The sequence below is a fragment of the Antechinus flavipes genome, chromosome 4 (genome assembly GCF_016432865.1).
Source record: "Antechinus flavipes isolate AdamAnt ecotype Samford, QLD, Australia chromosome 4, AdamAnt_v2, whole genome shotgun sequence".
NCBI lineage: Eukaryota > Metazoa > Chordata > Mammalia > Dasyuromorphia > Dasyuridae > Antechinus > Antechinus flavipes.
In genome coordinates, this window is record NC_067401.1 from 411,767,401 (window position 1) to 411,794,763 (window position 27,363).

Sequence of the window (27,363 nt, forward strand, 5' to 3'; positions counted from 1 at the left end):
GGGGCTGAAGGTAGACCACCTTCTGGGCCCCTGGTTTCTGTGGAGACTTTGAGTCCAATCCTTCTTTTCTGGCTACAATGCAGCTCTGGGTTACTTGTAGGACCCCGGGGGGAATGGGAGGGAGAAAGAAGAAGAGAAGATTAGGGAAAGTCAGAAGGGAAGAGTCCATTGAGCACAAATGGTGACAAAACAGGATATTTGGGGGAATATGACTTGCCAGAGGTCGCAGGCAATCAAAATCCAGAACTGTGTTGCCTATACAGGACAATCAGTCCCTTTACTCTCAACATTACCTGTCCTTGTAATGGGAATTATATTTCCTACAATAAGAGATTTCCTACAATAAGAGACATAATTCATAGATTACAAAAAGCTGGAGAGTGTTGGATGATTCAACAGCAATTTTTTTTAGTGGAAACAGAGAACATGATTCCCTTCCTGTACCTGACCCCATCCTTGTGGTTCACATATATCCCAGGTACCTTCTTTCTCTTTTGAAAGGAATTGGCTGAGGTAAGCTCAGATAATGTTTCTGCCCTAGACCTCATGCCCATATACACCTTTAATCAGAAGCTTCCCTCAACTTTCTGACTTGTTGCCACTTATGGTGTTTGGGGAACAGGAAGAAAAGACAGACATAGAAGGAAATGTGGGGAGAACCTCTCCATGGAATCTTCTGTGGCTCCCTATCACTATTATGGTAAAATAAAAATACCTCAGCCTGATTACCTTCCTAGACTTCTTTCACCTTCCTTCTAGTCACACCCTATACATCTTGTCCAAAATGCATTATCCAATTATTCTTTGAACTTAAAATTCTGTGATCTTCCCTTTGGGTATATTTACAAGATGCCTCTATCCATGGAGGGTGTTTCCAGGAATATTTTCTGGAAAATTTTCTCCTCCTTTCTACTCAGAAGCCTTCAAGGCTCATTTCCTTGTGAAATCTTCCCTGATCTCCTTAGTTAGACTAGAAAAACTTCTGAAAGGCAGTGTGTTATGATAGAAAGAACATAGTCTCTTGAGTAAATCCTGTCCCTGTCACTTATGATTATCTATATGACCTCAGGTAAGTCACCTAACATTGCTCATCTATAAAATGAGGGACTAGGATCAGGTGTCCTTTAAGGTCCTTTCTTTTTCTTAAATCTATGATCTCTTCCAATTCATAAATTCTATAATTCTGTGAAATCCTGGTATGACTCCATTCCAAATAGATCATGGGAACATGGATTTAGAGCTGAAAGACTATTGCCAGATTAGTCTGGCTCTCTCTTTTTATAGAAGAGTAAACTGAGGCACAAAAAATTATTTTGAAATACAACTTTTAGACTTTAAAAAAAATTTAAAAATTAAAAAAAAATAGTTCATGGAACCAGGGGCAGTTAGACGGCTCAGTGCCTAGACCACCAGCCTTGGAATTAGAAGGTTCTGAGTCCAAATTCGGCTTCAGACACTTAATGCTGACTAGCTGTGTAGGCAAGTCACTTAACCCCAATTGCCCCCTCCCCCCCATAAGTTCATGGATCCCCAAGTTAAGAACACTTACTATAAATCATATATATGGCAGACCTTAAATAGTCATTCTGGTTCAACTAGATCAAAGGGAAGGATGTGGATTGATCAGGAAGGAAGGGAGGCCGCGAGGAGCCATGGCAGTAGTGAGAGCTAGAGCTACGTGACAGAAAACTGGGAGACACCACTGGGCTCTGCAATGGTTGACGTGGGGATGATGAAGTCCTGAATGGTATTTTGGACCAAGAGAAATGAAAGAATTGATCCCTGAGGCAAGCAGACAGAAGGCTCCAGCAAAGATTAGTTTGGCTCCACAGTCCCACCCTTTGGGCAGGTGGTCCAGTCAGAAATCCAAGTTATGTCAAGCTCCTGAGACCCACCCTCTGTAGAAATCCCAGTCATGTCCCTGAGGTTACATTTTTCGCTGTAAAATCATCCCATGGCTTCTGCCTTCCTATAGATCAGCTCACCACAGCACTCTGCTTTTTTTCCCTTCCTCCATGCCATATGGAATCTCCCCTAACTCCACTAAGCTTCTCAACCCCACTTCTCCTCCTTACAGCTGAGTAGCTCTTTGAGGATGCTACATCATTTTCAGGATTTATCCTGCCAGCTAAGGGCAATCCCCAACCTTTCTAATGGCTGTGAGTTCCACTGAGGAACTTCTCTTTCATATGCTCTCCCACTCTATTTCTCATATTTACCATTCCTGATGTATATTGAATCCCTTCATTTTGTCTGTAACCCATTCCCCAAAATAAATCTACGTTTTGCCAAAAAGAATGGCCATTGTGAATTCTCCACATGACCGAACCCCAAACTCTTCATTAAAGATCATATTACGGAGGAGGAAATAAGCATTTATATAGTACCTACTGTGTGCAAGGCACTCTGCTAACGTATTTTACACATTATCTCATTTGATCCTCACAATAATGCTGGAAGGTAAGTCCTATTATTATTATTCCCATCCAGTATCTCTACCAAGAAAATCCCCAATGGGCTCACAAAAATCAGACGTGACCAAAATGACAAAACAACAAAGCTATTCGAAGCCCCATTTGGAACATAAATGCAACGGTCTTCCTTCCGGGGCAATTCTGCAGAAATCCTAGCTGCTTCCAAGTTCCTCGATATCATTTCTTCCCCCCACCCCATCCCCATTTCAGGTGCCTCAGTCCAGACTGAATCCATTCCTGCTGGAGCCTTGAGGAAATGTCCAAAAGCCTCAGCTGCAGCAGTGACAGACAGGCAGGAAAATGTAGGTCACCCCCGCCTAGGGAGGAGAGTCCGGAGCCTCTCCTCGGAGCTCCGGCCCTCTGCAGCTAACAGCCGCCAGCCAGAGCTCTTGGCTGGGCAATAGAGGCCCACCTGAGAAACAGAGCGCGATGTTAGTGGTTCACACCTGCATTTGGAGAGGAGCCCGGGACAGCTGGGCTCACGCGCTTCACAACAGCAGGGCTGGTGAGAAATTGAATATGTGTTGAGAGCTTGAGAGAGAATGGGGGTAGAACTGCGTGCTGGGAACCATTTCTGTTTCCCCCTCCAGCATCTGGATTGATCTTCTCTGGGAAGAACAAGCCAAAAGGATCTTATTTTTCATCAAGGAGTGAGCTAGAGAAAAAGTTAAACTTCCCTAAATATTAGACTGATTATTTAAAAAAAAAAAAATAGCTACCTATTCCCAGGATCAGGTAACCTTGGCAAATAAATTCCCATAATTTAGAGTGAACATCAGGAATGATAAAAGCTACTCCTTCCTCTCACCTGGAAAATTACTGCCCTGTGGGGGCATATGTGTGTGTATTTTGCCTGTGTAGGTAGGTTATGTGTGTCCACGTGGGTCTGTTGAGATGTTGGTCACAGAGACATAAATATATAATAATTTACTAGGGTCTCCTCCACCACCGTTCTCCAAGGGAGGCTTTGATTTATGTCACAAGCAGATCTTCGACTCTCGTCAGAGTATCAGAGTAAAATTATATCTATCTCCCGCCCCCCCCAAATATTGTTAGTCTAAGGAAAATAATTTTTAGGTTCAAGCTGTGCCCTTGATTGCTATCTGTTAGCAGGGAAGGAGCGGTCCAAGTTGCATATCCAAGGCTTGTCTCACCTCCCATCAAACACCAGCTTCACAAAGACCACCTGCAGTGAAGTAAATGAACCCACTTATCTTAGTTGATAGTATATAGAAATCAGAGAAAATAGACAGATGAAAATATACCAGACAATACATAGAATAAATGAGCTCCCTCTCACTGAGAATGAGAAATTTCCACTTCAGTGAGAGAGTCCCAAGTCTTATTGCAAGGGAAAATATTCAAAAAATACTAGGGCAGGAAACGGGGGATGGAGACATGTTTGATCCTGGTTCCTCTATATTGCCTTGTTCCCAGTCTTTTCTCCTTTCTTTTCCTGAAGGAAATCTGGAGCCAGAAAAAAATCTCTTTCAAGTTCTCAAATACATTCTTTGTGATATTGGGCTTTTGCTTCAGTTTCCTCACTTTAAAATAACCTTGAAGTCCCTTCTAATTGTAAATCTCTGCTTCCAAGATCTGTTTGGAGTTGAATCATACCTCTGGCCCAAAGGGTACCCATGGTAGCTAACACCCAGAAGTCACTGAATAAATGCTTACTTTTCCATCTGTCTGGGAAGATTCAATAGCTAGGCTGCTCTCAGGGATGCACAGAGGATGTATTCCCTGAAGGTCACTCCCGGTCCCTGGGCTACTTAGAATCTTCTGGTGTTAGACTAAACATCTGGTCTAAAGTGGAAGACTAAAGTCTTCCACTTTAGAAGAACTGTACTGTACCAAGCAAGTAGCCTCATGGTGAAGGCTTACAAGGAAGGAGAATAAAAAGAATAAAAATAAAATAAATAAACAAACAAACAAACAAATAAATAAATAAATGAATGAATGAATAAATAAATAAATAAATAAATAAAATAAAAGAATAAAGTTGCCCCACAATTTCCATCTTATTAATAATTACTCTAATAATAATTTATTCTGACTCACCAAAAAAGAAAATACTTGTCTGAATTTCAAGAAAGGCAAGTTTCTACCTGTCTTACTACTTTTTCTTATGTCTCCTTTATTAGGTCATCATCCAGTTCTCATCTTATGCCTCAATTGTGGGTAGTCCCCCAGAATCTGTCTTGCCTTTTCTTCTCTCCTTTCTTACACTCTATTCACTGGTGATCTCATCTGTTCCTATGGGTCTAATTAGCTCACTTTTGAAGTGAAATTTCCCATATGGAGATGACACTGAAATCTACTCAGCATTAATCTCTCCCCTGAATTTCAGTCCTACATTTTATTTCCTGTTAGAAATCTCTATTTCTTTCCCACTGACACTCTACCCCCATCTTTTGTCATTTTTGTCAATTTACTGCCACTCTGTGATTTGTTTTGACTTGCATTTCTTTTTTTGATGACTTGAAAATATCATTCTTGTGTGTGTATATGTATGTGTGTGTGTGTTGTTAATAGTTTGTAGTTTTTTTGAGATTTGTTTGCTCATATCCAGTCCTCTCTTATCTATTGAAAGAAGGGCTGATTTACATTAGCTTTTTATATAACTTGCATGTTAGTCCTTTGTCAAAAATAGTTGATGCAAAGATTTTCCCCCCAAATGGTGATTTCTCTTCTTATCCTCTCTACACTGATTTTTATTACAAAAGCAATTTAAATTTGGCATCTTTCTGAAACTTTCACATTTCCTTGTTTTGGGGTACTGCCATCTTTAAAACTTCCACATCTCCTATTCTTCATATCTATTCAATTACCAGGTCTTGGCAATTCTCCCTGCACAACATTTCTACCATTCAGCCCCTTCTCTCCACTCATGGAGTCACCACCATAGTTCACATCTTCAGAAATAGAATAATCTCTCACCTGGTTGGTTTATAAGGTAGGGAAGGACCAGATAGGTGGTTTCTTGGGTACTGGAGTTTATTAGATAATGAAGCTCCCTCTACTAATATAGTACCACACCTCCTCTGCAATGTATAGGTTTAGAGTTTCCCAGAACACCAAAAACTTAAATGAGTTGCCTAGCCTAATTGTTAGAGACAGAATTTGAAGGAAGGTTCTCATGGCTTTGAGAACAGTTCTCCAACCACTATGCCAGAAGTTGTAAGATGTTGAAATAACATTTCAGTGAATAAACCCCCTCCAGTTTCTCCTCTCTCCTGTCCCTCCATCAAACCACTGCCAAAATAATCTTCCTAAGACACATCTCACCATGTCATTCCCTGGCTCCAGTGACTTCCAAGTGCCTTTAGGATAGATCCAAAACAAAAGAAGCAAGCTTCTCAGCCTTTCACAATGTCAGTCCAGCTTATCTTTTTAGTCTTTGTCACACACACTAAGCTTGAGCCCTTCACAAGATAACTTAAGGCTCACAGGCTGGATTTCTTTTTCTCTCTTTCCTTCTTATTTATTCTATTTTTTAAAAATGAAATAATTATTTTCTTTTATCCTATGTAGTTTCATTTTATCATTCTCTTGAAATACAGTTTTAGAGTCCTACATTTTGATAAAGCTATTAGGAATTAAATGGAGCTGCTTGACAATGCCTTGAATCCAAATCATTCTGGTTTTCATTGACTGTCCAACAATAAGTCTCAGTCTAAGCCTCACTTGGTCATTTTTGAGGCTTTTTTGGTCTCAGAGTGTCAATAGCAATTATTTCTGTTTTGACCAGAAACCCTGAGGATCTTCCCCTCCCAGAGTGATTTTTTTTTTAACTAAGTAAAAGAGGTCATTTTTTGCTTCATTTCTTACCTTGTCTTAATCACTGAATGACATTGCCTCAGGTGAATTGAGATCTGGGAAAGACCTTAGCTCAATCTCTCACTGTCTCCAAGGCCATCTCCAGTCACCCTGATCTATATCTTGCCATTAGATCCAGATGGTTCTGGAGGAGAGAGTGAGGCAGGTGACTTTGCACAGTCCTCCCTCACTTAAATCCAACTGACTTAGAAATGAAGACACCGTCTTCCTGAAGTCATTGGTCCTCTTCAAGAAGGACAAGCAACATTCAGTCAAATGGAATCACTAGCCAATCCTTGAATTTGACATTCTGGCTTCTACCTCTTTACCCCAATCCATCCTCCATACCACTTCCTCTCCAACTCTGTCAGAGTCTTTCCAGGCTCAGCTCATGTATCACCAACTCATTAAGCCTTCATGCTAGGACTTTCTCCCCCATTCAAATTACCTTCTATTTTATTTATTTGTGTACATGTTGTATCCCCTCAATTAAATGTATGCTCTTTGACGACAGAAACTCTGCTTTTTTTTGTTTTGTTTTTATATCCATTGTGCCCTGAACTTAGCTGGTGCTTAATAAATATTTACTGAAATAAATTGAGAAGTAGCATCAATAATAATAATTGTTATTATATAATTCATGTGTAAGTATAAATATAATGAATGCATTATAATAAAATTATAATATATATGAAATTTAAAGTGAAAAATTATTATCATAGCTGGCTTTTCTATAGAGCCGGCTATGAGCTAAATATTGTGCTAACACTTTATAATTATTATCTCATTTGATCCTCACAACAACCCTGGGAGATAGTATTTTTCCATTTTTACAGATTAGGAAACTGAGGCAAATAGAAATTGGTTACTTTTCCCAAGTTTCATGGCTAGTGAGTGTCTGAGGTTGGGTTTGAATTCAGGATTTCCTGACTTGTAACCTAGCATTCTATCCATGATGTCACTTAGCTGCCATAATATAAAATAATCAATAATGCAAAAATTCTTTGCAGTTGATTTTGGAATGCATTCCCACATACATATATGACTGTGCTCAGACAAATTACTGCCACCCTCTGTACCAGCTCCTAGCTTCTGGTTTGAGGGACAGAAGTGCTACTTTAGACTTTTAATCAATGATCCTGGGTTCAGGCCCAGGCAATCTTGGACAAATCCTTTCACAAACTCTTTGAAGCGCTAACACATCTATAAAACAAAATAATCCATCTACTACCTAAAAATTCTTTAGTGATCTTATTGACTCTTGAATTTTTTCCTGTTCTCTAGAGAGTGACTGGCTGCATCCTTTCCAATGTCAACACACCTTCCATGACCCCGGTGATTGGACAGCCACAACACGAGACACCCCAGCCCATTTATCAGAACAACAATGTGCCCACTAAGCCCACTGCAGGTAGGTTCTGACACAGAGGGGGAAACCTTGAAAGATTTTTGAATTTTAAAAGTATACCAAGAAAATGACTCCAGAATTGGAACTTACAGAGGGTGGAAGGAAAGCAAGAAAACTTATCTGCATCTGGAACAGGAAAGGGAATATTTTTGGAGCACCAACACTATTGGTGCTGTACCATTTAAATCATTATTTGCAAGTATTTCTGTAAGTTAGATATTAATGTTGATTCTCTTCTGGTAGATACCATGAACTTAGATATCTTTAAAAGAAAAAGGTTTCTCTAGATCTCTCCATCCATGTTCCCTTTGCTTCACATTGTTGTCAGTAATTTCTGTACTCATAAGTCAGAGGATTGGAGACTAGAATAAAGATTTTGAAGACGGTGTAATTAAATCTTCATCTAAAACATGAGTCTTGCTCCCAGCATTCTTGACTTGTGAGACCTTCACTTAAAGACCTCCTGTGAAGGGAAGTCTCATTCATATGTCTGTGTTTAACAATGTGTCATAGTGAAGAAGTGGCAGAGGTGGGTACATGAACATTTATTTGGGATTTTGTGGTTTTTGATAGTTTTCAAGTCTTGTTTAGAGTTTACTGATTCACAATGAAAGATAGCATTTGTCCCCTGGATTTTCTCTAGGGTCTCCAGGATATGGTAACTGTATTTTCAACCAATTAATATTGGATAAATACTAGGGTGATAAAGTAGGAGATGGGAAGAGTAAGACCCCTCTACCTTATGCATCTGAATCCCAAAACTGTACTGTTAAGGAAAAGGCTCCAGGAAATCTCAGTCTTGATTGAGGAGAATTAATTGCATCTGTCATTGTCTCTAGAACATGGAATCCTCAGGAATTGGAGGGTACCTTTTCCAGGATAGCTCCCTGATATGATTTCTGAATATCAAGCCAAAAACCCCCAACAAATTGCCTTATGAAATATATTATTAGTACTTAGTTTAGATACAGTCATTTATAAATATAACTGTGATTTAGTTTGTCCTTCATTAGAGAATCTTAGAACCTCCACAGACATGAAGAATGTATCTTGTCCAATCTCTTCTCAATCTTCTTTCTCAAGAAATTTGAGAGCCAGAGAGGTGGATTAATTGATCAAAATCACTCTACTAATTATTTAATAGGAGAACTAGGAATAAAACCAATTTTCCTGACTTTTATGCCACAGTTTTGTCTGGTAATCCATTCAGCTTACCCTTACCTGAGGTCAGGAATATTTTAAAAATATACTTGTAAAGCCAACACAAATTGCCACAATTTATATTGGATTTATATCGGACTGTTTCAGTCAAACCAGGGTATCTGGTCACCTCTAGCTATAAAGCTTATATGAAAGTAGTTTTTAGGACTTTGCAAAAGATGAGATGAACATGTCTTTAGCTGTAAGGTAGGTTTTCAATGATATGCAATACTTGAGAAATAATGCATAAAATGCAGAGCCCAAGAGTCTTGTACCTGAAAAGGGAATAATTATTTATATTGCATCTACCTTGTACTAGACACTGTGCTAAGCTGCTGACAAATATTCCTTCATTTGATCCTGACAACAAGTCTATGAGATAGGGTGCTGTAATTATTCCATTTTAGAGATGAGGAGACTGAGACAAAGAGAGTAACAAACAGGGTCACATACAGCTAGTAAGTGCCTGAGACCTGATTTGAATTCAGATCATTCTGTCTCTCTGCCTACTGCTTTATACTTTAGATTGATAGATAGATAGATATGTATGTATATAGATATAGATATATATGTATATATCTCCCCACCAATGGAAGGGAGGGAAGGGAACTTTCTCATCACATTCCCTTTTCCCTCTTCTTTCTTTCTCCCACAATCCAATCTTGATATGTTATTCTGTTAGATGTTTCCTTGGAGTCCATCACCATCTTTCTTTCTTCCACAGCAAAGATCTTGGGGAAGGTGGGAGAAAGCCTGAGCCGAATTTGTTGTGTCCGTCCGCCGGTGGAACGTTTCACTTTTGTCGGTAAGTGGCAAAGAGCCTGCTCTCCCCACCTGCTGTTCGGGGCTTCCCTTCCTTTTCCTCGATGCTCCTTTCCTTTCTTCCCTCTGCCGTTCCTTTTCTCTGCTTCCAGCCCCCATCACTGAGAGAGGAGACTCTATCTCCATACATCCCCTGTACAGCTGAAAGCTTCCCCAGGAGACACATGAGTTCTGCCTCTCAGAACTCTTGATACCGAGCCAGTATCACATGATGATCTAAGATCAGGTGTGGCCACTGGTGGACGGAAAGAAAAGGGGCTAGATTCCCCTCACAGAACTGACAGAACCAGACTATCGGCTCCCTGGGAAAACCTTGGTTACTCCAGGACTGAGAGCAGGGGTAGATGCTGAGACAGCATCTTGTGTTCTGGAAATCCAACAATTAACTCAGGCGGACTGAGGAAGTCGAATTTTCTCTCTTGGCCCTTTGGGAGTGTTTCTCTTCTTTCTCAGATTTCTAACCTCAGACCTCCAGGATTGGGATTAAATAGAATTTGATAATTGAGGAGGATAGCAGGTGACCAAGACAGGTGTGCGTGAATGTGTGTGTGCCTTTAACTGCGAAAAACAAAGAGACGTCCAAAGTGTCCTTATGGATCCTTGCCACAAGGAAAGGCAAACCCTATCCCAAACACCACCAGAGTCTCTAAAAAGAGGATATTTCCTTATTGATCTTTATGGGTTGTCTCCTCTGTGCCATGGGCATTATTCATGTGGGCAGCTCCCTTCGGGAAAGGAAACCTGAGGACTATCATCCTAAACTTTCCTGTCACTGGTTCAGTAGTTTGGGACGTGCTCCATCTGCGGGATCCAGTTGTTTTAAGCCTTGAGGGGAGTCTCCTATTGGGGTCTCTCCTGGTCTTCCTAGACCTTCCGACAAGTATGTTGGGTGCCTTAGACAGAGCTGAAGATGGGCTCTCTCTAAGCTTCCTTCTGATATCTTCTCTTTCCCCAGATGAGAATGCCAACCTCGGCACAGTGATGCGATATGAAGAGATCGGTAAGTGGGATGGGGAAGGGAAGGAGAGTTTCGGGAGGTTGAACCCAAAAACAGCTCAAACCGAGGGCTGGGGTGGCCAATATTTAATCTCAGAAGTCAGCTGTTTCTTCAGTCAGCGAGTCCCTCACTGAACATTTAAGAACCTACTGTGCGTCAGTCACTCTGCTAAGTGCTGAGGAAAGGTAACAGATAGTCCGTCCTTTCAATTTAATGAGAGAGACCCCATGCAAACAACTATGGGAACACAACTATGGAAATGATCCGTGGAGGGAAGGTACTAAAATTAAGGGCGGTTGGGAAAGGCTTCCTATGAAAGGTGGGATTTTACCTGGGACTGAGAGTCAGAAGGTAGAGATGGAAGGGAGATATTCCCCTTTTCCTTTTTAATTGTGATTTTAAGGCAGCTCGATGGCTCTATGAATAGAGGAATGGGTCCGGAGTTCAAATTTGGTCTTAGACACTTGCTAACCATATGAACCTAAGCAAATCATTTAACCCTGTTTGCCTTAAGTCTCTGGAGAAGGAAAGGACAAAGCATCTCAGTATCTTTCCCAAGAAAGACAATATTGACATATATGATCCACGGGGTCACAAGAGTTGGACATCACTGAACCACAAAAACACAGAAGTCAAGGCAAGGGAAATAGGGCAGAGCTGTTTGTGTTTGCAGTAATGACAAGTTCAGAAAAGTCTTTTTTTCTCCCTCCCCCCAAAGCCAATGGATACTTTTTTCCCCCAAGGTCATATTCCCAAGCAATCTCCCCAAGACAACCCAGAGCCCTGGAGTTTGGCCAGATCCAGAGGTGCTGAAGTGCCCATATTCATATACAATTTTTACTTAGCTCTCTCTCAAGTACGAGAACTGAAAATCAGGTTTTGGTGTGAGCACAAAACTAACTTCCTTACCTCCAGCAGCTTTGGAAAACATACAGATAAACCTAGAAAAATAATATCTTCCACATCCTACATCAGGAATCAGCAGTATTTAAAGAAGGGATGATGGGGGACCTGGAGTTGTCTGTTAAATCCACAGGAACTGACAAGCCATCCCATATCCTTACTCCTCCAACTCAAAAAATGCACCAAATACCTCTTGCTCCCCCATATACACATATAAACACCATCTTATAGCCAGTGATCAGAGCTCCCACCCCCAGTACCATTTACTGCGTTTGCACTGGAGAGGAAGTACTTTGCAGCTTTGGACAAAGCGCTTCGTTTTCTCTGTGCCTCAGTTTGACCATCTATGGAATGAGGGTGTTGGGTCATATCTCTAAGGCTTCTTCCAGCTCCAACTTTCTGTTATTCTGTGATGGGCTCGGACCAGGCTTTGGATCTATTTAAAAGAAATCATTCAGGTCTCAGTAGCAATCTAGTTACTACTTTTGCAGTAGTGACTATTTTCTTTCTCGGGCTTAAGTTGGACACAATAAATGCGGCTTCACCCGCTGCTGGGCTTTCTATTTTTTTCTTCTCCTTTGATCAATTAATCAACAAGCATTTGTCAAGTGTCTTCTATATCCCAGTCAGAAGTCAAGGGAATAAGATAGAAAGAATTGACACAAACATTCCTTTTTGCCAGTTTCCTGCTCATCAGAGTCCCTTACTGAAGAAACGGTCCTTTCCCAGCATGTTCCCCCAGAGTTCAGAGCCCTGTTTAGAGAGGACCTTGTTCTTCCTTGCACAAAGGGCAAGTTTGCCAGTAGATGCACAAATGGTTAATTCTACTGCCCTCCATCCTAAGCAGCTGCTGCAACAGAAAAACTAAATAATTTGACCAAGGTATGTTAGTGGTGAAGCTGGGCAGTGAAATCCACTATCTCCAGCTTTCCTAGAGCAAATCATCTTTTAATTTACCATTCAGCCCTCTGCTTTAGCTGAGATTCAGGCAGGAAGTAGGTGCATAGGAGAGAAATACAATTAACAAAGGCTATTTATCCAGACCTAGGCATTTTTTTTTTTTTTACTTCAAGGTTAACTCCTTACTTCTTACATAAAAAGTGTTCATTAAATGATCATTCATTCATTCATGAAAGGGGTAACTAGAATTGTCAGTCCAGAGACTAGGCTTTTTTAGGAGTGTCAAGGGAGAAAGTCTGCTAAAAATACCATAGATTCTAGACTTAGGAATAATGTAGTTCAAAGAATCCTTTCATTTTCATTCAAAAGAAGAACCGATCAAGAGAATTAATGGAAAAAAAATACAAAGAATGGTGATCTAGCAGTATCAGACATAAAACTATATTATAAAGCAGCAGCTTCAAAACCACTTGGTACTGGCTAAAAAAAAAATAAATGGTAGATCAATGAAGTAGGTTAGATACACATGACACAATAATCAATGACTATAGTAATCTAGTATTTGATAAACCCCCAAACTCTGGCTTCAGGCATAAGATCTCACTATTTCACAAAATTTGCAGGGAAAACTGGAAAATAATGCTAGAAATTCAGCATAGATCTATATCTCACACCCCATACCAAAATAAGGCGAAAATGGTTATATGATTTAGGCGTAAAGGATGATTCTGTAAGCATATTAGGAGAGCAAGGGATAGTTTACCTATTTGGATAGGAAGGAATTTATGACCAAAGAAGACCCTGAGAACAAATGCAAAATGGACAGCTTTGATTACATTAAATCAAAAGAAGAAACGATCTCAAGAAAGTCATTTCCCAAAATCCCATAGCGACTCACATTGAGCTGGAACTAGAATCCAGGTCTCCACCCCTATCCTGCCCAGTCTCACACTTCGAACATCAGCCTGTCCAATAAGAAGATAGAAAAAGTCACTATGTTGATGTTTCCAGGCCCAGTATTTGACTTTTCTTTCGCAGTGAATAAAAAGGCAAAAGCTGTTTACAATCTTCTCTCAATCAGCATCTGTGGCTCCCTTTTCGTTGTACCTCTCCAGAAGACTGCTCCCCTGGGGGCTCCCCCAGACCAAAGGTGCAGGGATTGATGGCACACCTTTTCTCTCTAGCTGGAAGGCTTCCTAATCCTAATTCTATTGGGTGGAACCGCTGCTGCCCTCCAGTGATCACAGGTGGGATTGTGCACAGAGAGCTGGTCCTCTGCTAGCCTCTCATTTTCCCCGAAAAAGCCGACACAACCTTGCTTTAGCACTGAGAAGACACTGGAAGCTCTCACTTTTATTTTCTTCTTTAAAATCTCTCACATTATGCCAGGATAAGAGACCGAATCACTGGCTCGGTGCAGGAGAGAGAATAATATTAATGGGCAGAGAGGAAGCCGAGAGAGACTGATTTCCCTGGAGAGGTTTCCAAATTTAGCTTCTAGAAAATCAGAATCACAGCCCCCAAAGGGCTCTGCAGGTAGTTAACCCTGCCTGACGGAATGGAGCAAAAGGAACGCCATGGGAACCGTAGAAAGAAGGGTCCCCGCTGGGATTCTCTCCCTTTGGCTCAGGGCAGGACCATGGCAGCTGGCTGGGGGGAAAGACTTTTGCTGGTGCATTCCCTCTGAAATGAGCATCCTTGGACATCTCCTGAGACTGCCAGTGGAGGCCTCTATCATTAGATTGTCCAGGACAATATTCCAAGAGTAGTTGGATTCAAATGGGGGATCAGACAAGGCAATCAGGTGGTGCAATGGATTTCCCAGTCTGTCCTGAGTTCTAGTCCTAGTTCTACCGCTTAATAACTGTGTGATCTTGGGGAAGACATTTCATCTGGGTTTTATTTATTTCATCTGCAAAATACTAGACTTGACCTCTAAGGATCAGGCCATTTCTAAGAGCCGATGTTCCAGCCCCACTTTGAAGATGGAAATTTAGATTCTAGGAATTTTAGGTCTCCAAAGGACTTTAGAAACAAGCTTAATTTAATTTTTAGACTTTTCTTTTTACAGTTTTTATACTTATTGTTTTAAGAGGTAGCTGGGTGTTACAGTGGATAGCTCACTAGATTTGGAATCGGGAAGATTTGAGTTCAGTTCCGGCTTCAGAAACTTACTAAATGTGAGACTCTGGGCAAGATGCTTATTAAACTGTTCTTAGACTCATTTTCCTTAGAACATGGGAATAACAACAATAGCTCCTGCTATAAACTAGAGGTTAAAACCCTGGACTTGGTCAGATTTGTGTTGAAATCCAGGTGTGCTCCTGACTACTTATGTGAGCTTGGACAAATAATATCACCTTCCTGATGCCTCAGTTTCCTTATCTGTAAAAGGGGAAGTTAGACAAGGTGATTTTTGAAATCCTTCATAGCTCTAAAGCTATTATCCTCCAGTTCTAAGGATGTTTAGCTTAAAGGAAATGTATATGCAAGAGATGTGTGAATTGGACTTGTTAGGAATATGATCTGCCATAGGCAGGGGTCTCTGGGGTGGGGGGGGGGGGCTTCCACTACTCTGGGGCCATCTCTACAAAGGCTCCTCTGACTCCAGAGCAGCAGGGCTGGCCAGAGGGGCCGGTCTAGGGAGGGGGAAGGACCTGAATGGATCCTCAGAGGAAGTCACCCAGAGTTGAATGGATTCCTCTGTGTCCCTTGCTCTCTGTTCCTTTTCCAAAGTTTTGTTTCTTCTCCCCAGAACTCCGCATCTTGCTGCTCTGTGGCAGTGACCTCCTGGAATCCTTCTGTATCCCTGGGCTATGGAATGAGGCTGATGTGAGTAAGATGCTGCTGCCCCGGTGGGAGGGGGTGTCAGGGCAAAGGGGAAAGGGGGCTCTTCCTCATTCCCTCCCCTCCCCCATCTCCCTCAATGTTCACTTGGGCTTTTCTCACCTACTCTGACCTTTCCTTTGACATTATGTTCCCAGGAACATTCACACAGCTTCCTCTCCTGTTCAATCTGTACACATCCTCCTCCTTCTCCTTCTCCTCCTCCTCTGATAAATGAGGGGGCCGGGCTCTAAATCTGCAGTCCTGTGACCCTTCTCTTCCTCCTCCTCCTCCTCTCCTCCTCCTCCTCACACAATATCCGTCGGGGTCCTGGGAAAAGCATGATCTGCCTTGGAAACATCTCATTTGGAAATAAAAACAGCCCCACACCAGGGGGAGTCCAAAGCCCCCACATCAGGACACAATCTTCTCCTTCCTCCTCTGTTCTTTAATAATGATAATTCTTTATATAAGAATTTAAGATGGGCAAAGCACTTTCTGCAGACTATCCTTACAATAGTCCTGGGAAGACTTATTTTACAGATAAGGAAACTGAGGCAGAGCTGTCTTATCCAGAGTCATACTAGTGTGTCTCTGAAACTGGATTTGAACTCAAGTCATGCTGATTCCAGATCTAGGCCACCTAGAGATCTACCTTTAATTCCTTTTCTTTACCTCACCTTTCCCATTCCCTCACACGTCTCTCCAGCAAGGAGATCCCTTTTGAAAAGGGCTACTGTCACCTTAGTGTATACCCTTGCCTGGGAGGCAAAGGGAAGGATAGAAAAGGAATAGCTAATATAGGGTGAGTGGGACTTCTCTGCTTTGGACTTGAGGAAATTCAAATGAGATTCCATTTGGTAAATGAGATAATATTCATAAAGCGTTTAGCGCATTGCCCGGAATTCTCCCCTACTCCACTGGAGTCCACTCTGCCTGTTTTAAAATAAGAAGGTCCAGCTCCCCTCTCCCACCAAAAAATGTTTTTGCCAGACCCAGCTTGACTGTGTTAATATACCCAGATATTCGTTCTGCAAGTCTTTGCTTTACTTATTCAATGCATACTAAGCAGTAAACACAGTAAGATGAAGGAATCAAACATAACCCAATGTGATTTTATAGGTCAATACACAGCCTGATCCTTATAGATGAGATCCTTATGGATGGGATCTTTATGGTTGGGATCCTTATAAATGGGGTCTTTATGGTTGGGATCCTTATGGATGGGATCTTTATGACTGGGATCCTTATAAATGGGATCTTTATGGTTGGGATCCTTATAGATGGGATCCTTATGGATGGTTTAGTTGCCCATTTAGTAGCCTGTATCTGAGCACTATTATTATAATGGATTATAAATTCCTTGAGAGCAAATAGTATCTTTTTAAATCTTTTTATCCCTCATTTTTTGCATTGGGGCAACCCTTGGGTGCAGTTCATAAAATTGGGCATACCATGAAAAATTACACTAGAAGGAGAAGGGGTATAACCAGTGTCTCAAAGGCATTTTCACTTTTCAGATTGGACGTGTTTTCAATGGCAAAGAGAGCTCCTGATAAGGAAACTCTCCTGGCCAACATAGATTGGCACCCATTTTTATACTTTGAGACCCTATGTATGACAGGGTTGAACAGCCAGTATGTGACAAGGAGTGCCATGGACCCAAATCTTCTTTATCTACTAGTTCTGACTCTCCTATTAAAGGCTGTAAATCTTTGTTAGGATACAAGATTGAAAAAAAAACAAAATTAAAAGATCATCTGGTCACAATAGCAAGAGTCAGGAAGAAATAGCTGCTGGTGGCTATTTCCTCCTGCAGTGGTGTCCTTGTGATTCAGGAGGACATGAGGAAGACTCCCAGCACACTGAGGAGACTAGTCCTATGGGATGGGCAGACATGGAGCCTTATCACTGGCGAGAATGAACTCCCATTGCCATTGGAGTATTGGGCCATGTCCAGCAATTGCCTGACTACTTTGCACAAATTGGGTACTTAAATGCTGGCTGGACTAATTGAATTTATACAATGTAGAAGACATAATTCTCACCCTCAGGCGACTTACAGTCTAGACAAACAAAGAATACTGAACTAATAATACAGTATAATTCAGTTTGTGCTGACAATTAGTGCTCAAGGAATTCTGGGGAGTAAGAGGATTTGGGGTGGAAGTGAGAAGAGAAGGCTATGATTTGAGAAACTTTTAATGTCTACTTCTAGTTTCAATGGAAATGTTTCAAGTCCAGCCGTAAAGAAATTACACCATTTGGGTTCACCACACCCCTCTCCACTCTGCTTCCCCCAAACAATGTTTTTGTTAAAAGAAAAAAATACTTGACCCTCCTTCCCCTCTTTAGTTCTGGGTTTAGTGTTTTAATTAACTATCCCTCCTTCCATTAACTTCAAAGGATCCTTCGAAGGTAAAAGGCAATGTTTGCCAAGTTCTGCAAGAGTGATTGGAGGAGACTTCTCATATAGGGCAGGCTGCAGCTGTCATCCTAGTCTCCTTGCTCTGGGGCATCTATGGGAGGAATAATAACAATAAAAACTGATATTTATACAGATTTAGAAAACTTTCTCAAAGTGGAAGGGCTGCTTTAGGAAGGAGTTTCCTTTGCCTTAGAAACTTCATTTGAAACCATAAATGAATGTAGAATTCAACCGAAAGATATTGGACAACTATTGAAAAGGCTGCTAGCACTCATTCCAAATCAATTATTTTCCCTTTTTCTATCATTTTCTTTTTTTCTGGTTATACATATATGTTCATCTTTTAAAAATACAAATTTCTTTATGAATCATGTTGGTCAGGCTTTTTAAATTGGACTCATGATCTTTTATCAACATGGGTGCAAAATAAATTCAACATCTCCTGTCCCCCCAAAACTGTTCTCTCTGTTTTCAGTTGTTGAGATTCCACAGAGTCTACATGAGGATCTCTTAGCATCCCCTTCCATAAAGTACCTCATATTTACCATATGTACATGTATGTGATTTTATGCACATGGATATATATGTATGTGTGTGTGTCTGTGTTTTTTGCCCCCTACAGAAGGTAAGGTACTCGAAGGCAAGGAGTATTTTATTTTTGTCATTGTGTGCCCAGTGCCTGACACATACTAGGCACTTCATAAATGGTGATCAGTTCATTCATTGGATAGTCCCTGTAGATTATAGCACCCCTGTGCCCTATCATCCTATATAACTCTGTTCCTTCTCTTGCTAAGAAGATAACAACTCCTTTGTTGTTACTCAGTTGTTCAGTTGTTTCAGTCATGACCACTCTTTGTAACTTCATTTGGGGTTTTCTTCACAACAGTTTGCCAGTCCAACTCATTTTACAGATGAGGAAACTTAGGCAAACAGAGTGAATTGACTTGCCAGAATAACACTAAGAGTCTGGAGCCAGATTTGAACCCAGGAGGATGAGTCTTTGTGCTCATGACCCAATACTTTATCCACTGCGTTATCTAGCTATTTTAATAACAGTCTTATTAAACCTAATTTAAAATATTTTTAATAGGAATTGTGTGAATCAGATAGCTTAATAATCAGAACATGGCATAAATTTCTAGTGGGGGTGTGGAAGTCTCTCTATTCTGTTAGCAGAACCTTCCACAGATGGTCTGCTCAGTCTGTTTGGAGGGTGGGGAGAGGAGGAATCTAGTTTTGAGTGCCTTTCCCACTGAGATGACCTCTGTCTACTTTGTAGATATCCTGTATATATCTGGTTGTTTATATATTGTCTTAAACTTTAGAACATGAGCCCCTTGAGGAAGGGGAATGTTCTTGCCTTTATCTCCCTGATGCTTAGCACAGTGCTACCCTTGAAGCAAGCCCTTAAAGTAATAGTTCACTAACTGGCTGAAACCATTTGTTATGTTATGTTATGTTATGTCATGCTCTTACAGGAGCAACTCACCCGCTCTTCCAATTCCATAGGAGGTTACCTCCTGTGACTCTTTTGGTACATAATTCTTCATCAGAAATGCTATAGCCTATTTATATCTGTCTTACATCTCTTCATTATTCTTTGGCTGGCTTACAGCTTTAATTCTTTGAATACCGGTTTTTCACGATTTACAGCCATGTACTATCAGCAGAAGAATATTGGTTTTCTTAAAATGGGCTTTTTTTATTTCCAGGAAGAATATTGAGGTCAATGAGAGACCTACTTACTATCCCAAATGCAATCCCACTTCCCCCACACTCCTCCTGGAGAGCATTTCTTGGCCAATTTCATTTTTTCTCGATTTCTCTGTCCAGGACTGATGGATCAGGACTATGGGAAGTCCATCTAAATATAAATTGCTTTCTGGACAAATGTCATTCTACCTGGTTTTCTTTGTGTGGATAGTAAAGCTGAATTCTTCTGAGTGACTATGGATCTCATGGGGGAGGCTCTACAATGTTCAATGAAGCTCAGTTTAGTGAAACTTAAGTAAGACAGGTCTGGGATTAGAGCTATGGTTTCATCATCCCAGGTGAAAAATAGCCAGAAAATGTCAAATTGGTAACTTCTTTGCAATTCAGCCTTTAAAATTTTTGCTTGGGGCACTGAGAGGCTAAGTGACTTAATTAGAGCCAGCATATATCAGAAGGAGAACTCAAACCCAGGCCTTCAAGGCAGCTCTCTATCTTCCATATTCCATGACTGTTCATTCATCAAGCACTTTCTGTATACAAAGCATTGTATTAGATGCAGGAAATAGAAAGATAAACATTAGCCCTGTCTTCAGAGTGCTTACATTCTATTAAGGAGCTGCAATAGCTATAAAATCAGAATGCCCAAGAAAAAGAACACTAATAATGGGGAGGGGTTAGGAACACAGGTGAGAAGGTCCAAGGAAGAAATGGCCCTGAAATTGATGAAAAGAGATAACATGTGGGCTGAGTCTAATACATAAAAGCTTTAGTAGCTTGGAACTGATCTGAGACTTTTGGACATGTAGTATGTAAAGTGTTTTGCTGACCTTAGAATTCTATATCAATATAAGCCAGGATTATTATTCTTGAAGGAAAAGAGGATTCTGGGAAGTGGAGATGAAGAAGTCAGAGGATCCTCGTATAAAACCTTGTATGAGTGTACATGGGCAGGAGAAGCTCTACCGTGCTTAAGAAAGGCTTCATAGCATGGTTTGATAGGTATAATGAATTTGTGATTGGGACTTGTATAAAATAAGGGTGGAAAGGTAGATAAGAGCTAACGTATTGGCTTAATTGTTGGGAAGAATTTGTATTTTATCCTATAGCCAACATGTTAGCTTAATTATTGGATAAAGAATTTTTATTTTATCCTATCCATGGAAGATTCCAAGTGATGTGGTCTCTTAGGAAGCTGATTTTGGTAGCTTTGTGGAGGACAGGTTGAAGAAGTGAAGAGACTGGAAATGCAGAGATCAATTAGGAGACAATCATAGCAGTCCACCAAAGAGACACCAAGGATCTGAACAAGGGCGGGGGTTATGGGAGAGCAGAGAAGCTTGGATTTGAGAAATTTTGTAAAAATAGAATTGACAAGGCTTGGCAACTGGGGGATTACCGAGAACAAAGAGTCAGATATGATTCAGATTATCATCCATCTGAGTGACAGGAAGGAGAGTGTTGATCCCACCAAAAATGGAGAAGTTTGGAGAAATGACATAGGAGAGAAGATAATTCCATTTGGGGGCATTTTGAGTTTGAGATAACCAGGAAGAAATAGCCAGAAAATGGTTGGTGATCTGGTGGACTGGAGTTTAGAAGAGAGATTAGGAGTGGATATACAAATTTGAGATTATTATCTACATGGAAAAAAACCTTTTGGAGATTGTTCTCTACCAGAATAGACTCAAGAGTGTAGCGTCATCGCCACATAAAAATAAAGGACCGTGGTGGGACCAGAGTGGAGATTACATATATGAGGTATCTAACAAATATATGTTCAGCACCTTGGACACATTTCATGGAGAGCTACCTAAGAAGAAAGACAGGAAAGAAATGAGTACTTATTAAGAACCTACTATGCCAGGAACTGTGCTAAATACTTTACATTGTCCCATTTTATTTTTCACAACAACCCTAGAAGCCTCTGACTGGTATTATTATCCCCATTTTACAGAATGAAGACAGACATTAGGTTGTAGAGGCAAAATCTGGACATAGGACTTTCGGACCTCACTACAGTCAGATCTAGAGTCAGACCCATCTCCCTGAGATCAAATCACACAACCACTTAATAGCTGTGTGACTCTGGGGAAGTCACTTCACCCTGTCTATCTCAGTTTCCTCATCTGTTAAATGAGTTGCAGAAGGAAACGTCAAACTACTCCAGTATCCTTGCCAAGAAAACCCCAAATAGAGTCAGAGATGACTGAAAAATGACTAACTAACCACAGCTTTCTGACTCCGGATCCAGAGCTCTGTCCACTGAGCCACCTAGATGGCTGGGATTATCTGACTAATTGATACCTCCTAGAAGTTTCTGGTTCAAAGCATCCGCTCTCCCTGCAATGAGGGCTTTTCCCATCTTAATAGCGGCCATCTGGCGAGCTTATCAGATGGAGATAGAGCCTGTGCTAGGGAAAAGGAGAGGCGGCCGGAATGTAATGAGATCATTAGAGACGACCGCCATTGTTACTGAAGCCCCCAGGAGAACGCGTGCAACCCCAAACCCTAGATAGGAGAGGGCTCCGAAAGCCTGAATGACCCGGGACCGCAACAGGGAAGTTGCTTCTTGGAAGCTCTCCAAGGTCCTGCCTCCCGCAGCCCTCCCACATCCTCTCCGAGGTCCTCTGAACCAGCAGGGAGGGAAGCCACGAGTTCAAACAGGTCCGCGAGAAGCAGGAGCCTCTCCACCCTTGGATAATGAATGGGTAAAGGGGAGAGCGGGTGGCCTGCCCTGAACCCAGACGGAGAACAAGATGAGACAGAGCCTGTACCCGATCATAAAAATACCGAGTCTTGCTTCAGCCCGGCAACAAACAGACCCTCGCCTTCTGTGGCTCAGGCTCGGGCTCCCTCAAATGCGCCTGCTTTACACTGGTATAATTACAAGTTTATAGACCCAGAACGAGAAAGGACCCAGAAGCTATCTAGTCCAAGCAGGCAATGGGGCAGACTGGTTAGAAGTGACTCTGTCCATACTGAATGGGACTCTGAATATGTCGCTTAACCGCTTAGTATTCCAGCCACAGGAAGCAAACCCATGTTACGGCTCATTTTCAAGTGCAGCAGATTAAAATGCAACTGGGAAATATTTATCCAAATAAGTAAAAACAGATAATGTGAATAGGTGGTTTTTCAAGTCATTATTCAGCCTTTAGGGATTCTTACATATGGTTAAAGGACTCCCTTTCTACTTGAGTTTGACACCATGGTTCTAGGGACCTCTCTAAAAACCTAAGTTTCAAGGCAGGTGCCAGTCTATATTGGTAGAGGTAGTTCCTCATCATTGCTTACTAAATCATAGGTCTGGTTCTTTCAAAATCAGCTACATAATTATTTACACATATATACATTTATACATAGATGAATATTCTAGACATATAGACATAGATGATCTAGATAAATAAATAACCTACATAGATAATCTAGAAAAATAGATAATATGGATATATATTAGATGAATTGACTCATGGGAGGAGAAGTTTGTCATTGAAGTATAATATAGAACATTTAGAAGTAGATAGAAGTTTGAGGAAACAGTTCACATGCCTGGCTTAGAGGCATAGTAGTGAAGGGGAACATCAATTAGCCAGACATCTGCCGGACCTCTCTCTTGGCCAAAAACAAAGCCACAAACTGGAGGAGAAAAAAAGAAATTTACATGATAATTTTGTTGTATATTTGAAAAAAATAGAAAGTTGTAAATAGTAGATGTGCAGTGTTATGTACAGTCATCTTTTTTTATTAAATCAAGTTATGGAAATGCTTGTTTTATTCTATAAATTGAAATTTTAAAAAGCAAAAAAAATGCAAGAACAATAAAGTCCAACCATATATATAAACCCAAGGAAAGAATAAGGGGAATTACTCTTTTGAATCTGATTCCTATCAAAAAGGAAAAATTGGAAGTAGAAATGATGGGAACCTTGCAAGGGAAGAGATCACTCCATCCTTGAATTTCCATTAGAGAAAGAGAGGAAAATCAGACATGCATCTGAAATTTGGATAGATTCTCTTTCATAAGGGTCAGAAAAAAGATGGGTAGGACTCCATGGCTGTTTCTGTCTACATTCACTTCTTCTATATACCTCAGGGGGCAGCTAGGTGGTACAGGGCTCAAAGCCTGAAGTCAAAAAGAACTGAGTTTGGGTGTGTGAGCTTAAGCAAGTCATTTCACCCTATTTGCTTCAGTTTCCTCATCTATAAAATGAGCTGAAAAAAAGACATAGCAAACTACTCCAGTATCTTTGCCAAGAAGCCTCAAATGGGATCATGAAGAGTTGGACATGACTCAACAGCTGTTAACAGCACTCCTGAGAAGAACAGTACAGTACACAACATGTTTATGTAGTGCTTTTTAACCAATAATTTTGTGCATGATTATCTGGTAAGTGGAGTTTTCATCCCGATGAGGAAAATGAATTAAGACATAGATCAGAAGTTACTTTAGAATGGGAAGGAACTTGAGAGCATGTTGGATTAGTTTTTACAAATGGTGGAACTGGGGACAGTGAAGTCGGGAAGACTGAGTTTAAATCTGCATCAGACTTACTACTGGTGTGATCATGAGAGAGTCATTTAACTCTTGACTCTGAAAAAAGGGAAAAATAAATGATAGCCCTGAGGCCCAAAAAAAGGAACAGCCTTTTCTAGCACATTCAAAGTTACAAACAGGGACAGTCTGGGACTGTTTCTCCTTCCTGCCTTGCCCTGTCCTACCCTATACCAACAAATGACCTCATTCTAGAATTATTTAATATATCAGCCCCATTTCTTCATCAGTCAGTCAATTAGTAAGCCTTTATTAATCACCTATTATATGTCATTCTCTAGAAAAAGTTTTTTAAAAAAGGCAAAAAGCAATTCCTGCTCTCAGGGAGTTTCCATTCTAAAGGGGCAGATTGCATGTAAAGAATTAGTTAAGGCAAGGTGTATACAGACTGAAAAGAAAGTAATCTCAGAGGAAAGGGTGGATTAGGAACAGTGTCCTGTAGAAGGTGAGACTTGGGCTGTGTTTTGAAGGAAATTAAGGAAGCTAAGAGATTGGAGGGGAGGTCAGAGGATCCCTGTCATGGAGTTTGCCATTTGCTATTTGAGGTCTAGCATAAAATGAAAGCCTGCCAGACATTAACCAGGAATTACAGAGCATGGGGCTCCCTGACTTTTTGAAGGCTTTGTCATTAAATTAAGTCTCAGCCCAGTTCAACAAGTTTAAGACAAAAATCCCAATTTCTTACGAGCTAGAACAATCATGAATGCTGTGACGGAATAACATGTGATCCCAGAATCAAGGCTTTACAGATTTGGGTGGGATCTTAGGGGTCCTCCAATCCACCCCACACCCTCTTTCTAACACAGTGGACAAGTAGCCATTTGTGGGAAGACCACCACAGAGAAGGGACCCATTATCTCCTAGGGCAGCCCATTAGCTTCTTGGATAGTTCTAATAGCTAAGAAATTTTTTCTTACAGTAAGTCCAAACTTGTGTAAGTTTAAATCATTCTTCTAATTCTGCCTTTGTGAGGAGCCAAGAAGCACAAGTCTAATCTCTGTTCCAAGCACTTGATATCATGTCCCTATTGAGTCTTCTCTCCTCTAGGTTAAACATTCTTATTTCCTTCTTGAATATGTCAGGAATCTTAGGGTCTTTCATTACCCTGGATTTTCTGCTTTAGACCATTGTTCAACTAGATAATAATTCTTCTTAAAAATTGGTAACCAGAGTAGAACACAACATTCCAGATGTGGGGAAAGAAAGAAAGGAACAAGCATTTATTAAGCACCTACTATGTGCCAAGCACAGTGCTAAGTGCTTTATAAATATTATCTCAGTCTTCCCAGGGCAAAACACAATGACTCACTGTCTTATTCCTGGAAGCTATGCATCTCAACCCAAACTTTGCAGGGACTTAAATCATGCTATTGATTTTCATTGAGCTTGCTTTACCCCATATGTTTCCATAGATCTTTTTTCCACCCTGAGACAATTGGGGTTAAGTGATTTGCCCAGGGTCACACAGCTAGGAAGTGTTAGATTAGAACTCAGGTCTTCTGACTTCAGGCTGGTGCTCTATACACTATGCTTCTAGCTGCCCCTCCCTAGGTCTTTTTCTGACAAATTGCTACTTACCATTCCTTCCCTAGTTGATTTTTTTTTGATACAACTATCATATTTTGCATTTTCCCTATCTTATCCAATTTCACCCAGTGTTCTGGCCTAAACAGTAGTCACTTAAGCTCTCCATACTCTGTTTGCACTCCCTCTCTCTGACCTTATTTTACACTAAATCTCTCATCCTATTACAGGCTTCATGTTTCCCATTGAGAGAAGAAATTATCTTGAGGCAGTGAGTAGTAGATAGAATTCCTCAGCAATTCTCTGGGCCATTCACTTACCTCCCTAGACCTCAGGATCCTTGTCTAAAATGGCCTCATTGCATCTCTGGTGATCCTTGTCATGAGGCTCTCAAATAAGATAATATATAAAAAGAGCTTTGATTTCTTACAGGATTATATAAATATCTGTTATGACTACTGCTATTATTTTTGCATCTTTAGCTAAGTCAGAACAAGGAACTAACCAAAGGAAATAAACACAGGAAGAGCCCAGAGGCACCATCCATTCCAAAAAAAATTCCAAGACCCCAGGACAGAATGAGGAAAGGCAAAGATTCTGCTATTTAGGTTTGTGTGGTTTGTATCAGACAATTTAACTCAGGCCAGGAAACCTGCTGGACACTTCCACCCCCCGGATAAGTTAGCTGAGCTGATAAGGTCTTGTGTGAACTTACTAGTTCCTGGGAGGGAGACTCAGCTTCCAGCTGCCTGGGAACTCCATTCCCCATGTGAAAGGGCAGGGTAAAAAAAAAAAAAAATCCAGACTTGTGACATGAACCTGGAATCCCCCTGTTCTTCCCCAGGCTCCGACTATGGATGGGAATGCAAAGGATTTCCTCTGGGATTCTTAATTCAAAGACAAATGAAAGCATTTGTATGCACGCAGACAAATACGAGGTCAAGAAGTGGGGAGATTTTGCCTCTACTTCTTCCTTGCAGGTGATTCAGAGAGAAGGTTTGGCAGGGGAAGAAGTAGATGTGTCATTCTGAAAGCCCCTGGCATCCCCTCAAGGGCTTCTGGGGGTTTTTTAATTTCACCATGAAATGTGGACATTGCCATCGTGAGCTGGGACAGGAGTAGCCTTTCATTCCTCACTCCTCATCCAGATTCTTATTTCTCTATTGAAACACGACAGAATAATCATCGACACAAACTTAAACCGTGAGAAGTAGAGAAGTAGAAGCATGTTAAAGTCCAGCGCTATTGACAGCTTCCATTGTTTGGTGTTTTAAGAGATTTGGAACCCCCCTCTCCACCTCCCCCACACATACCCATTTCGTGCTGGGTCAATGGGACTTTGTAGGAACAAACAACAAGAACCATACAGGTCTGTGGCTCTGGGCAGAGAGTGTTGGGTGTGGTTGGGTGTGAGTTAAGGAAGCTAAGACAGGATCACTGTGGGATCTAAAGCTTCCTCCAGTTCCAGAGGGTGAGCTCTGATAGTCTACTTACCCAAAGGATGATGATGTCATATAATAATGTATTATTATATATAACATATAATAATATTGATTTATAATAATAAACATACAACAATATTGATTATATAACATATAATAGTTGATATCAATAATATTGATAATAACAATAATGTAATATTACACTAATATAATAATAGGATCTAAAGCTTCCTCCAATTCCAGACTTCAATAGTCTACTTGCCCAAAAGGATGATGATGTAATATAATAATGTATTATTATATATAACATATAATAATATTGATTTATAATAAACATAATAATATTGATTAT

At 40.7% G+C, this 27,363-nt stretch overlaps 1 protein-coding gene across 1 annotated transcript in view; it reads left to right on the plus strand.

Moving 5' to 3' along the window:
* Positions 1-27,363, plus strand: part of NMNAT2 (nicotinamide nucleotide adenylyltransferase 2) — a 200,547-nt gene that overhangs the window by 159,560 nt on the left and 13,624 nt on the right. The window contains exons 5-8 of the mRNA XM_051998808.1: positions 7,578-7,704; positions 9,626-9,706; positions 10,679-10,723; positions 15,279-15,355. Of these exons, the coding sequence (XP_051854768.1) occupies positions 7,578-7,704; positions 9,626-9,706; positions 10,679-10,723; positions 15,279-15,355 (330 nt within the window). The remainder of the gene's footprint in view (positions 1-7,577; positions 7,705-9,625; positions 9,707-10,678; positions 10,724-15,278; positions 15,356-27,363) is intronic.